The sequence below is a fragment of the Hyperolius riggenbachi genome, chromosome 10 (genome assembly GCF_040937935.1).
Source record: "Hyperolius riggenbachi isolate aHypRig1 chromosome 10, aHypRig1.pri, whole genome shotgun sequence".
Taxonomy (NCBI): domain Eukaryota; kingdom Metazoa; phylum Chordata; class Amphibia; order Anura; family Hyperoliidae; genus Hyperolius; species Hyperolius riggenbachi.
The window spans coordinates 164726624-164741167 of record NC_090655.1 but is presented as its reverse complement, the minus strand read 5'-3'; the positions used below and the strand labels follow the sequence as shown (position 1 = coordinate 164741167).

The 14544-nt window shown below is 48.5% G+C and overlaps 1 protein-coding gene across 4 annotated transcripts in view; it reads left to right on the top strand.

Moving 5' to 3' along the window:
- The window catches only part of LOC137535962 (DPY30 domain-containing protein 1-like), a 339619-nt gene extending 325451 nt beyond the window's left edge, over window positions 1–14168 (top strand). For all 4 annotated transcript variants that reach the window (XM_068257853.1, XM_068257855.1, XM_068257856.1 and 1 more), the window contains exon 5: window positions 13885–14168. In XM_068257853.1, coding sequence (XP_068113954.1) covers window positions 13885–14166 — 282 coding nt within the window. In that variant the 3' untranslated portion in view covers window positions 14167–14168. The remainder of the gene's footprint in view (window positions 1–13884) is intronic.
- The last annotated feature ends 376 nt before the right edge of the window (window positions 14169–14544 follow it).

Sequence of the window (14544 nt, the reverse complement as noted above, 5' to 3'; positions counted from 1 at the left end):
GCTGCCCCCAGTATAGCTAGTATACCTGCCCCCAGTATAGCTAGTTTAGTTGCCCCCAGTATAGCTAGTTTAGTTGCCCCCAGTATAGCTGCCCCCAGTATAGCTGGTATAGTTGCCCCCAGTATAGCTGGTATAGTTGCCCCCAGTATAGCTAGTTTAGTTGCCCCCAGTATAGCTAGTTTAGTTGCCCCCAGTATAGCTGCCCCCAGTATAGCTGGTATAGTTGCCCCCAGTATAGCTGCCCCCAGTATAGCTGGTATAGTTGCCCCGAGTATAGCTAGTATAGTTGCCCCCAGTATAGCTGGTATAGTTGCCCCCAGTATAGCTGGTATAGTTGCCCCCAGTATAGCTGGTATAGTTGCCCCCAGTATAGCTAGTTTAGTTGCCCCCAGTATAGCTGGTATAGTTGCCCCCAGTATAGCTAGTTTAGTTGCCCCTAGTATAGCTGCCCCCAGTATAGCTGGTATAGTTGCCCCCAGTATAGCTAGTTTAGTTGCCCCTAGTATAGCTGCCCCCAGTATAGCTGCCCCCAGTATAGCTGGTATAGTTGCCCCCAGTATAGCTAGTTTAGTTGCCCCTAGTATAGCTGCCCCCAGTATAGCTGCCCCCAGTATAGCTGGTATAGTTGCCCCCAGTATAGCTAGTTTAGTTGCCCCTAGTATAGCTGCCCCCAGTATAGCTGGTATAGTTGCCCCCAGTATAGCTAGTTTAGTTGCCCCTAGTATAGCTGCCCCCAGTATAGCTGCCCCCAGTATAGCTGGTATAGTTGCCCCCAGTATAGCTGGTATAGTTGCCCCCAGTATAGCTAGTTTAGTTGCCCCCAGTATAGCTGGTATAGTTGCCCCCAGTATAGCTAGTTTAGTTGCCCCTAGTATAGCTGCCCCCAGTATAGCTGGTATAGTTGCCCCCAGTATAGCTGGTATAGTTGCCCCCAGTATAGCTGCCCCCAGTATAGCTAGTACAGTTCCCCCCCCCCTCAGTAAAGATGCCCAGGAGGGGGAGAAGCAGCGCTAGAAGAAGGGGCAGTGGGGGCAGCGGTGGGGAGGGGGGAAATATCCCCCCCCCTCCCTCACCTGGGACCCCTCCTTCTGCCTCTCTCTCCCCCTCCAGAATAGCTGCGACAAGTGCGGGGCGGCCGGAGGCGTATAGACAATTACTCACCTAATCTCCGCGTTCCCAGCGTCATGACGTTACAGGTCTCCGCCTCCAATGCCGCCCACTGTGCTTCCACTAATCAGGAAGCACAGTGGGCGGCATTGAAGACAGAGACCTGTGACGTCATGACGCTGCGCTCCACGCTTGGAACGCGGAAATCAGGTGAGTAATTGTCTATACGCCTCCGGCCGCCCCGCACTTGTCGCCGCTATTCTGGAGGGGGAGAGAGGCAGAAGGAGGGGTCCCAGGTGAGGGAGGGGGGGGATATTTCCCCCCTCCCCACCGCTGCCCCCACTGCCCCTCCTTCTAGCCCTGCTTCTCCCTCCTGCTGTGCTGCTGTGGGGGGTCGTGGTGACACCCCCCTGGGTGTCTGACACCCGGTGCGCCCCGCCCCCCTGCGCACTATGGTAGGGACGCCACTGCTGCTGATCTCCGCCTGCCCCGACCTTTGGCTCTGTTTCCTGGACTACCGTTGATTGCTGCCTGCCCCAACCTCTGGCTTGTGACCCTGACTTCCGTAGAATGCCGCCTGCCCTGGACCTTTGGCTACCATCTGACCAAGTCTACTCACAACTAGTGTCACTGTTCTCCTGACCACTTTCTGAGGTAATCCCAGTAGTGGCCTGGTGTGCACTAGGCAGCGAAGTTCTGCATCCCCCTCAAGGGGGTGTAGTCCTGCACTCCCCTCAAGGGGATGTGGGTGAGAACCCGTGGTCACTTAGACTCCACTACTGGGCAACACCTCTTTCTTCGTGGAAAGGTCAACATAGACTGAAGATCTACCCTGAAGTCATAACACTGACTTAGTCTTTGGGCAGGCAGTAGCCCTCTGGGATCCATGCCTCATTAATTGTATAAAGGTGAGGTACTGAACAGGTTTTGACCTAGGCGACTTCTCTTCTCAGTGACAATGCCTCCTGCTGCGCTGAAGGTCCTTTCTGACAGGACGCTTAAGGAGGGGCAAGCCAGAAGTTGTATGGCAAATTGTGACAGCTCTAGCCACAGGTCAAGCCTGCACACCCAGTAGTCCAGGGGTTCATCGCTGCTTAGAGTGTCTATATCCGCACTTAAGGCCAGGTAGTCAGCTACCTGCCGATCGAGGCATTCTTGGAGGGTGGATCCGGAAGGGCCGAAGCGAGGCGTTGGACTATAGAAAGTCTGCATGTCCGACATCACCATCAGATCGCTAGAGCTTCCTGTCCTTGCCTGCGTGGACATGGGAGGAGGAGGAGAATTACTGGCACCTTTTTTCCGTTGTGCTGTGTCATCACCCTTAAACGCACTGTAAAGCATATTTGCCAGCTTGTTGTGCAAGTGCTGCATCCTTTCAGCCTTCTGGTAATTTGGTAACATCTCCGCCAATGTGTGCTAATACCGAGGGTCTAGTAGCATTGCTACCAAGTACAGGTCATTCCCCTTGAGCCTTTTTATATGGGGGTCCCTCAACGGGCTGGACAGCATGGAAGACCCCATACGCACAAGGTTGGATGCCGACCTACTAGTCATCTCCTCTTGCTCTTCTTGCTCTTCCTCATTGATGTCAGGTAAGTTCTCCTCCTCCCCCCAGCCACAAACAATACCACGAGAAAGGTGAGCAGCATAAGCCCCCTGTGACGCCTGCTGTGGCTTCCACCTCCTCCTCAAAGCCACCCTTCTCCTCTGACTTCTCTTCCCCAGACGACTCCTCCTCCCCTCTCCTCCGTGCTACCGCAGGTGTTGATGACAAATCTGGTTTTGTTTCTGTTTCCCAATTCCCACAACTCTTCCTCCTCTTCCTGTAAACGCGCCTCTACAGCTTGATCTTCCACTCTATGCATGGCAAGCTCCAGGAAGAAAGCGTATGGGATCAGGTCACTGATGGCGCCTTGTTGCGACTCACCAGGTTTGTCACCTCCTCAAACGGACGCATGAGACTGCAGGTATTACGCATGAGTGTCCAGTACCTCTGAAAGAAAATCCCCAGCTCCGTAGAGCCTGCCCTAGCACCGTAGCTGTACAAATACTCATTGACTGCTTTCTCCTGTTGAAGCAGGTGGTCAAACATGAGGAGCGATGAATTCGAGCGAGTCGGGCTATCGCAAATCAAGCGCCTCACGGGCAAGTTCTTTTTCCTCTGAATATTGGAGAAGCGCACCATGGCCGCGTAGGAACACTTGAAATGTGCACACACCTTCCTGGACTGCCTCAGGACCTCCTGTAAGCCTGGGAACTTACACACAAATCATTGGATTAAAAGATTCAGCACATGTGCCATGCAGGGCACATGTGTCAACCTGCCCAAATTAAAAGCCGAAATGAGATTGCTGCCGTTGTCACACAACTCATTTCCAGTTGGTGCGGGGTCAGCCCCCCCCCCCCAACAGACACCCCCGACTAAAGAAGCATCATTAGAGGCCCTTTGTTGCAGCCAAATTTCCCTCCTGGGCCCTGAGCTGGCTGCTGACCCTCCCCCAATCACCTCCCAACTTAACAGTCTCCGCAGAGTCCCTGGGGAGCAACACTTAAGATGAGGGAGGGACACCTTGGGGGCTCCTACAGGCTCTGGGGCCCTGGGGCAATTGCCCATTTTTTCCTATGGTAGCTCCGGCCCTGGTTCAGAGCAGCCAGGAGTGGAGGTCTGGTGTGACTCTCAGCTTTGAGGCAAGACATGTCCATGATAGCATGACACCGTCATACCTGGCATGCGGAATGGGCCCTGGGGAGCTGGGGGTGTGCAGTTGGAGAGGAGAGCGCAGCAGTAGAGTAGCACTCAGCCGAGGAGGAAGACAAGAGCGAAGAGCATGTAGGAGGAGGAGCAGGAGGAGAAGGAGAGGAGATGGCAGCAGGCCTGTCTGCAAGCCGTGGAGGTGTCACCACCAAGTCTGCTGCACAGCCATGTACTCCATGCTTGCCAGCGGTCACCAGGTTTACTCAGTGTGCCGTATAAGTAATATACCTGCCCTGACTATGCTTTGCAGACCAGGCATCCGTGGTCAGATGGACCCTTGACCCAACGCTTTGTGCCAGAGATGACACCACGTGCCTTTCAACATCACAGTACAGTTTGGGTATCGCCTTTTTTGAAAAATAATTGCGGCCTGCTATCTTCTACTGCGGTGTCCCAATCGCCACAAATTTTGGAAGACCTCAGAGTCCACCACCAGCTTGTATGGTAACAGCTGGCGGGCTAACAGTTCCAACAAGCCAGCTGTCAGACGCCGGGCAAGGGGGTGACTGGCAGACATTGTCTTTCTCCACTCAAATATTTCCTTAACGGACACCTGGCTGCTGTGGGCAGAGGAGCAGGAACTGCTCAAGGTGTGAGGCGGAGTGGAGGAGGGTGGCCGTGAAGGTGAAAGGGCAGCAGAGGATAAAGCGGCTGAAGATGCTGCACCTAGAGGAGGAAGAGGAGGTGGAGGGTGGCTTTGCGTTTGTGTGCTGCTTTTCCTAATTTGCTCATCCCATTGGTGTTTCTGCTTCAAGATCAATTGCCTTTGTAAGGCACGTGTCCCTACGTGGGTGTTGATTTTTCAGCGACTCCGTTTTTGGTGGCAGATAGTACAGATGGCATCGCTGTAATCTGAGGCAGAGACACAAAAAAATGCCACACTGGTGAGCTGTGGGATCACAGCAGCTGGCGTTGAAGGGTGTGTTGGCTGGCTGTCCCTAGGTGGCGACACATGCCGCTGGATACTGCCTTGAGCTGTTTCCGATGAGCTCCCTCTGCTTCGTACAGCAATTTGTCTCCTCCTACTCCTCTCTGACTCCCCCTTTGAACTGTCCCCCTGTTCATCTTGTCTTCTGGGATTCCACGTGACATCCATGCCATGATCATCATCATCATCATCCACAGCTTCGCTTGTATCCGACACCTCCAAATCTGCACTAACAACAGGTATTTCATCATCCTCACACCTTGCATCCATAGTGACGCCGGCTAACTGAGACATATGAGGTGGTGTAACATCCTTAGCGCCTTCATCTTGTAACAATAATGGTTGTGAATCAGTAAATTCCCCACAAACATGTGTGAATAACTCCTAGCACATCAGATGTGGAGCAGCTGTGGTGTTAGTAGTAGCAGTGGTGGCTGCCAGCTGAGCAGGAGGAGGAAAATATGTCACGGTTCCATGCGGAAGCTAAGTAAGATGAGGTGTTCTGTGTTAAATAGTAGAGATGGCCTGAACGGTTCGCATGCGAACAACTTTGCGCGAACTTCGGTGGTTCGCGTTCGCGGTGAACCGCGAACTATATGCGAGTTTGACCCACCCCCTATAGTACATTATTAGGCTCAACTTTGACCCTCTACATCACAGTCAGCAAGCACATGGTAGCCTATCAGGCTACACTCCCTTCTGGAACCCCCCCCCCCTTATAAAAGGCAGGCAGCATCAGCCATTTCACTCACTCGTGTGGCTGCAGTAATTAGAGAAGGGAGAGGAACCTGCTGTAGACATAGGGAAAGCTTAGTTAGGCACTTGTTAGGCTTATTAGCTTGCTCCTCGCTGATACTTATTGCTAAAAAGCACCCCTCAACAGCTCTTTTGAGAGCTAATGTTGTTCTTGTGATCTATTTTTTTTGTGTGTGTCCCACTGACACTTACATATACAGCCCTGTCAGTCAGTCGCAGCTGGCCCTTGGCTCCTTGCTAATTCCTACTGTGCCACTGCCAGGCCCAGCACATTCAGTGACTACCTGTTCACGGTGCCTGTGTGTGTGTGACAGCTTTACATTTGTAATACCAATCCTTGCATACCTGTTCAGTGCACCTACCTACTTGACCGCAAGCAGTGTTATATTATATAGCACCAGTCACTATACTTGTTCACAGTACCTGTGTGTGTTAAAGCTGCACATTTCTAATACCAATCCCTGCATACCTGTTCAGTGCACCTACCTACTTGACCGCAAGCAGTGTTATATACCAGTCACTGCACCTGTTCACGTTACCTGTGTGACCGCACGCTGTTTTATATACCAGTCCGTGCATACCTGTTAACTGCACCTGTGTAACCATACATTGTTGTACCAGCAGTCACTGCAACCTGTTCACTGCACCTGTGTAACCGCACATTGTTGTACCAGCAGTCACTGCAACTTTTTCACTGCACCTGTGTAACTGCACATTTTATTAGTCAAGTCAGTGCATACCTTTCACTTCATCCCCCCAATATGGACAAAACAAGAGGCAGAGCAAGAAGCAGGCCACCTGGCAGGTCTGTTAGAGGTCGCGCTGTCGTGATTTTGTGCAGCCCTTGACCAAAGTACAGTGTTCAGAAGGCACGTGCCATCAACCCACAATATTGTCACAAAGTAGTTGACTATTTAACACAGAACACCTCATCTTCCTCAGCTTCCGCACGGAAGCATGACATATCTTCCTCCTCCTGCTCTGATTCTGGCACCCCACTTAAGACTCCGTCAGCAGCCATCCCCAAAGTGCCATCATCCCAGGGCTCAGTGGTGTGGAAATTTTTTTGTGTGTCTGCCTCAGATGAGAGCAATTCCATCTGTACTCTGCCACCGAAAATTGAGCCGTGGAAAGAAGACCAAGACCCACGTAGGGACAACTACCTTACGAAGGCACATGATTAAAAAGCACAAACTGCAGTGGGATGACCACCTGAGGAAAAGCAGCACACAAAAGCAAAGCCACACACTGCAGTGTAAGATACCATCACGCAATAATTTCTCAAATAAGGTGATACCCAAACTGTACCGTGGTGTTGAAAGGCAAGTGGTGTCATCTCTGGCACACAGCGTTGGGTCAAGTGTCCATCTGACCACGCATGCCTTGTCTTCAAAGCACGGTCAGGCCTGCCCAGAAGACTAAGTCAGTCCCCACATAGCATCTCTGCCTGCACGTCGTGTGACTGCCTGCCCCAAGACTAAGTTGCTCCCCACACAGCATCTCTGCCTGCAGGCCGCTTGACTACCTTCTCCGCCACGGCGCCACCACCAACAGGGTCCAGGACTCCAGGCGGATTCCTGAATTTTTAAGGCCGCTGCTAGCTGCTAGCAGCGGTCGCTATAATAATTTTTCTGGTTCATGTACATGCCTGCCTAATTTTTCTGGCTGCAGCTGCAACAACAAAACAAAAGGCATGTACATGTGTCAATTCCCATTCGTGATCGTTATCTTGATGCTTTGAAGGGGCTTGCGTATCACAATGAAGCAATGACCACCAACTATTTGAGTGTCTAGGGGGGGCACACCCAAGATAATAAGGTTGTTGCTTCATTGTGAACAGACCAAATTCGATCAGCTGGACAGTCACTGTTGTTCTGTCATTGAGCTACCTCAGCCTGGTGACCATATGGGCTTTAAAACCGCTATTGCCTGCACTCTGGCCATGGTGCGCAGTAGTCCAGCACGGCCGTCACTACACAAACAGCTGTTTGCGGTGCGTTACACAGTGAGTAATTGTGTCAGTGTGAAGCAGTACACTAATTACACTACCTGATTAATGTATACACATGCAAGATGTTTTAAAGCACTTTGGGGCTCAAATTTAGCATGCAATGTGATTTCTGCCCTTAAAACGCTGCTGTGTGTCAAATCCGGATTTTTACCCGGGACTTGCCATGCCCCCCTCCAGGTGTTAGACCCCTTGAAACATCTTTTCCATCACTTTTATGGCCAGCATAAATGTTTCTAGTTTTTAAAGTTTGCCTCCCCATTGAAGTCTATTGCGGTTTGCGAAAGTTCGCGCAAACAAAACTTTTGTGGAAGTTCACGTTCGAGGTTCGCGAACCGAAAATCGGAGGTTCGAGCTATCTCTATTAAATAGTCAACTACATCCTCACAATCTTGGGGGTTGAAAGTACGTGCCTTCTGGTTCTGAACACTGTACTTTGGGTGAGGGCCGCACAAAATTATGCCACCACGACCTTGAACAGACCTGCGGGGTGGCCTGCATCTGCCTCTGCCTGTTACTTTTTCCATATTGGGGATATGCAGTACTACTAACAATATTCAACAGTGTAATCACAAAGAGGCACACAATCAGTGGCAAATACACAGCAGCTGTGTGTGTATCACAGGGCTGTGTACTTTAACACACACATAGAGATACCCTATAGTACTTTCAATCACAAATACAGTTGCAAGCTAAGCACTGCATATGGTACTCAGTGTGCTGGCTTGTAATAGATAGAAGAGGATGCAAGGGTAAGCAGTGACTGTGGCCTGGCCTGTATGTAGTGTCACACACACACACACACACACACACACACACACACACACACACACACACACACACACACACACACACACACACACACACACACAGAATAGAACAATATGAACCCTCAAAAAGGTGATTTCCGCAATAAAGGACAGCCTAGCTAACTGTCCCTGTCTCTCTGTGGACTGTATGCAGTGTGTCACCCACAAAGAGAGCTATGCTATAATAAGTTCAATCACAAATACAGTGGAAAGATATGCACTGGCATAATACGGTGTGCTGCCAGTGGCAGACTATAAATGCCAGCTGAGACTGTAGGCTGTATCGATGCAGTGTCACCCACAAAGAGAGCTATGGTATAGTAAGTTCAATCACAAATACAGTGGAAAGATATGCACTGGTTAAATACGGTGTGCTGCCAGTGGCAGACTACAAATGCCAGCTGAGACTGTAGGCTGTATCTATGCAGTGTCACCCACAAAGAGAGCTATGGTATAGTAAGTTCAATCACAAATACAGTGGAAAGATATGCACTTGTATAATACAGTGTGCTGGCAGTGGCGGACTACAAATGCCAGCTGGGACTGTTGGCTGTATCTATGCAGTGTCACCCACAAAGAGAGCTATGCTTTAGTAAGTTAAATCACAAATACAGTGGAAAGATATGCACTGGTGGTAATACAGTGTGCTGGTGGACTACAGCAAGAGCCAGCTGAAACTGTGGGCTGTATCTATGCAGTGTCACCCACAAAGAGAGCTATGGTATAGTAATTTCAATCACAAATACAGTGGAAAGATATGCACTGGTATAATACAGTGTGCTGCCAGTAGCAGACTACAAATGCCAGCTGAGACTGTGGGTTATATCTAAGCGGTGTCACCCACAAAAAGAACTATGCTTTAGCAAGTTCAATCACAAATACAGTGGAAAGATATGCACTGGTGGTAATACCGTGTGCTGGCAGACTACAGCAAGCTATGGTATAGTAAGTTCAATCACAAATACAATGTTATAATACAGTGTGCTGCCAGTGGCGGACTACACATGCGAGCTGAGACTGTGGGCTGTATCTATGCAGTGTCACCCACAAAGAGAGCTACACTTTAGTAAGTTCAATCACAAATACAGTGGAAAGATATGCACTGGTGGTAATACAGTGTGCTGGCAGACTGCAGCAAGGGCCAGCTGAAACTGTGGGCTGTATCTATGCAGTGTCACCCACAAAGAGAGCTATGGTATAGCAAAACCGAGGTTTCTTACCTCTATTGAAGACTCACTAGGATGGATAGCAGGGAGTCTTTATTTAAGGAGGAGAGGAGAGCAACCTCCCGCTTCTAGAGCAGGCCCCGGAAAACGAGCGGGAACGGTCCAAATTTCCCACATGCGCATACGGTGGTTGCAGGACTGCAACCCATCCTTGTGAGTATTCAATTGTCTCTAATTTGAACCTCCAAGGCTCTAACGATACTGCACTATTTGGTTCCTGGTCTTCCTTCTCTCAACAGAAAAACAGAGAACTCAGTTCTAAGGAACGGAGAACCCTGGACCTGTTACACTACTATGGTATAGTAAGTTCAATCACAAATACAGTGGAAAGATATACACTGGTATAATACAGTGTGCTGCCAGTGGCAGACTACAAATGCCAGCTGGGACTGTGGGCTGTATCTATGCAGTGTCACCCACAAAGAGAGCTATGGTATAATAAGTTCACACAATCACAAATACAGTGGAAAGATATGCACTGGTAATACAGTGTGCTGGTACAGTACAGCAAGGGCCAGCTGTGACAGACAGGGCTGTATCTATGCAGTGTCAGTGTTACACACAAACAAAAACATCAGAAGAATATTAGCCCTCAAAAGAGCTTTTTCGGGGTTCCTTTAGCAACAAATTTCTCCTGACTGTGATGTAGGTGGTCAAAGTTCAGCCCAATGACGAGGTACAGGGGGCGGATCGAACCGCCCTATCTGTACGCTACCCGCCGTGGATCAGAACAGCTGATGTTTGGGAACTGTCCACCAACGAACCGTTCGGGCCATCTCTATTTAAGTATCTGGTCTATAATATGCAAACATCAATCAAAAATAGCGCAGAGTTAAATGCTCATAAATCCTAAATGCATGTATGAATACACAGCCAGTGCATGTTTTATTAACTTGCCCATATACAGTTAATTCCATAAACATTTGACCAGAGACAACTTTTTTTTTCTAATTTTAGTTCTGTATATTACAATGCAGTGTTCTCCCCAGATTTTTTTTTCAGCTGGGTGGCAGGAAAATGTAGCTGGGTGGAGTGGGACATCAAAGCAGGTTATCTGGGCGCACACATGAAGATCTGTAGCACCAGATGACAACACGACTATAGCTGCAATGCTATAGCCCAGCACCCTGCAAAAATTATTATAAATAATTTGGGGTTCCGGCAATTGCTGGACCCCGAATTTCTTCTCCCTCCCAGGTGTTAAGACTTGAAGGGGGTATAACATTAATGCCGCCCGGTGATTCGGCGGCAGCAGGGTGAGCCATCATTTGGTTCATCCTGCACCCAACTGATTGGGCAGCATACTAATGTGTGTGCGTAGGACTGGCGCTTCCATAAGGGCAACCTGGGCAATTGCCGTGGGCCTCTGACAGGGAACACAGAGAACACACACACCACACACTATACACACATACATAGACACGCACCACACTATATACACACACACCACACACTATACACACACACCACACAATGCAGTAGGCACTGGCACTTTAGAAGCATGTGGAGGGGGTGGGAACAGCTCAGACTGCAGTGAATATTAATGAGAATGAGAGGCACACGCTGATTAGGTCACTCTCATAGCGTGCCAGCATTGTAGTGTGAGGAAGATTGTCTGCTGTATCTCTGTACAGTGCCTGAATTACAAGATTCAGGTTTGCAGCATTGTCGGGCTAGGAGGGGAGTGAGGAGAAGAGCAAGGAAGACAGCCAGGCACTCAGCAAAATTACCCCGGCAAAGCACCCGGCTGATAAGGCTTGGGGAGAACACTGCAATTAATTTTAAATGAAACCACTCAGATGCAGTTGAAGTACAGACTTTCAGCTTTAAATCAGTGGGGTGACCAATAAGATTGCATAAAAATGTGAGGCAACCAGTGCTGCTCATCCAGATTCCGGATATCCGGGTAACCCGGATATCCAACCTTTTTTCAGCTATCCGACCGAATTCGGATTCCAGATACCTGGGCCCAAATGCGGATAGCTATCTGCGTATATTTGGGCGCATAACACGGATATCTGTGGATATTAGCGGATATCTGGATCTGAAATACTGTAACTAAGGAGATGACGTCCTGGAGCCAATCAGAGGGCTCCCAGCAGAAGCCCTAGCAACCAATCACAGAGGGGAACCCTGGCCAGCCCCACCTGACCTCATTGCGCCAATCAGAGGGCTCTCAGCCTAAACCCTGGCACCCAATCACAGAAAGGAACACTGGACAGCCCCCCTGTATAATAAGGAGGGCTGCCATGATGAGACATATTGTCCTAGCTTGGGAATGCTCACTGAGAGACATGCTCCGGTACTGCTGGCCTAGCAAGGGCTGTACACAGTAATAAACCTAAAGCTTTTCAGTGATTAACCCCTTCACTATCACTACACTATTGTTAAATCGTTCATTAGATTGATGTCATTGTGTGACAGTCATTGTGTGACAGTCAGAGTGTGTGCTCCAGTGCTGCTGGCCTAGCAAGGGCTGTACACAGTGATAAACTGAAAGCTGTTCAGTGATTAGCCCCTTCACTATCACTACACTATTGTTAAATCATGAATTAGCTTGATGTCATTGTGTGACAGTCATAGTGTGTGCTGCAGGCCTGCTGGCGTACCAAGTGCTGTACACAGTGGTAAAGCTGTTCAGTGATTAACCCCTTCACTATCACTACACTATTGTTAAATCATTAATTAGCTTGATGTCCTTGTGTGACAGTCAGAGTGTGTGCTGCAGGCAGCTGCTATGTGTCTGTTTGTGTGCTGTGCACAGACCAGGCTAGCTGCTGCCTGCTGGCCAGCTATTAGCCTTAGCTAGCTACAGTATAGGTTAGTTAGGTTAGGGATTAGGGGATAGGATTACTGTGTTATTGTGTAGTTAGTACTGTAGTACTGCAGTCAGTGCTAGTAATTGTTAGTAGTACTACTGTGTTAGCTTTCTACAGAACTGCTGTGATGTGAGCAGTGCCAGTGTGACAGTTAGTGTGCACTAGTGTCTTCTCCTCTGCTGTCTGACTGTCACTTGGCACATGTCACTTGGCATGTGTCACGTGGCACTTGGCACGTGTCATGCGACACTTGGCAAGTGTCACGTGCCAAGTGCCACGTGATACGTGCCAAGTGACACGTGACACTTGCCAATTGCCACGTGCCACATCCGGCATGCTCCTGGCACACGTTAAACCTGCTGCTGCTGCATTGCCCTGCTCCTGCTGCCTGTGCAGCTACCACCACCAGGGTGCCACAGGCCACTGATACCACCTATATTTAACCCAAAACACAATTGCTGCGTAATTTTTGGATTGGAAAATTTTGAAATTGGATATCCGACCCGGATTGGATATTTGGGTATCCGGATCCGATTTTGAAAAGGGGTATCCAAGCAGCACTAGAGGCAACTAAAGCACACAATGAACACAATCCTTCATTTCAGGGGCTCAAAAGTAATTGGACAATTGACCCAAAGGCAATTTGATCTTACTCTGCCATGCCCCCCTCCAGGTGTTAGACCCCTTGAAACATCTTTTCCATCACTTTAGTGGCCAGCATAAATGTTTCTAGTTTTCAAAGTTCGCCTCCCCATTGAAGTCTATTGCGGTTCGCGAAAGTTCGCGCGAACCGAACCTTTGGCAGACGTTCACGAAGCGAAAATCGGAGGTTCGGGCCATCTCTACTGATGGATAGATTCGACTGAGTCCTGGCCAGGAACATGGCTCTCCTCACTCACCTGGCTTCCGTGTGATGTCACACATGCACTCTTCATCGGCCCTCTGCCTCCCTGCGTACAAACAGAACATGTTGCTAGCCTGCACAGCCTCAGCCCTGCATTGTCGTTTCAGGGATTGGGTCCCGAGTCCCACCGGGTGACATGCACCATACATGTGTTTAAGGCTTGACAAACCCTTTCTAAATATTTTCTACTTTCCATAATTACATAGTTGAAAAAATAAAAACGTGTCCATCAAGTTCAACCTCACAAAACATCTCCTTGATTGGATCAAGGTATCAGGGATTCATTACTTCAAATAATTTTAATTCAGGTGGGCTTGTTATAGATGACATTAGCAAAGATGGTTATGAGGAACTGCTCTGTCATCACACGGTTTTGTTTTATGCTGCACTTTAACAAACTTGGAGTTTTTTTGACTGAAAATTGTAGACTCCATTTGCTATTTCTGCATGTGTATATGTAAAAAAGATTCACCTAGTTGTATCCTGATGCAACACAAAATGTGCTGCTGTAGGTGGCCTTTTAGTAATCTGTTTTTTTTCAAAAACTGCACTTCTTCATTCACATGTCCAAGGGTGGGAAACAGAAGGACTCACAAGGGTCACCTGATGCAGAACTGAATAGAGAGAAATCTGATGAAGATCAGTTGAGGAGTAGCACAGTATATTACCAGGAAGTCACTGCTGCAACAGAAGAACCTGAAGAGGTGGTAGAAACTCCTGCAGGTGAGGAGATACCAGCAGAAGAGAATGTTACTGTCTCCAGTACAGCCAACACAAATACAGAACCAGCTGTAATGGAAAAAGAATCATTAGAGGAGAAGGAGGCTGAAGCTAATGTAAAACTAGAAGAGTGATATCCTTACAGATTTTTTTTTTAATTATTTTTTTTTACAGGCTCAATTCTAACATTCTGACCTGTAATAGAACAGTCAGTTGGAAGTCGACACCTATAGACAACACTGACTATTTCTGTTGAATGAAACAATGATGAATGAGATGCTTATTTTTCAGACTTCATACAAATTTTCTAGCAATTTGTATGCAGCTTCTTGATATTAGACAAGTCCAAAGCAGCAGTAACTGGGTTTGATTGGTCCAATTGCAAACTGCATACAAATTGCAAAAAATATTGCATGAAGTCAGTAAATTTACATCTTATTGATCTCTAAAGCCCCATACACGCTCAATAGCGGTCTTTTATGCAGCACAATTATCTAACAACTTTTATTGTG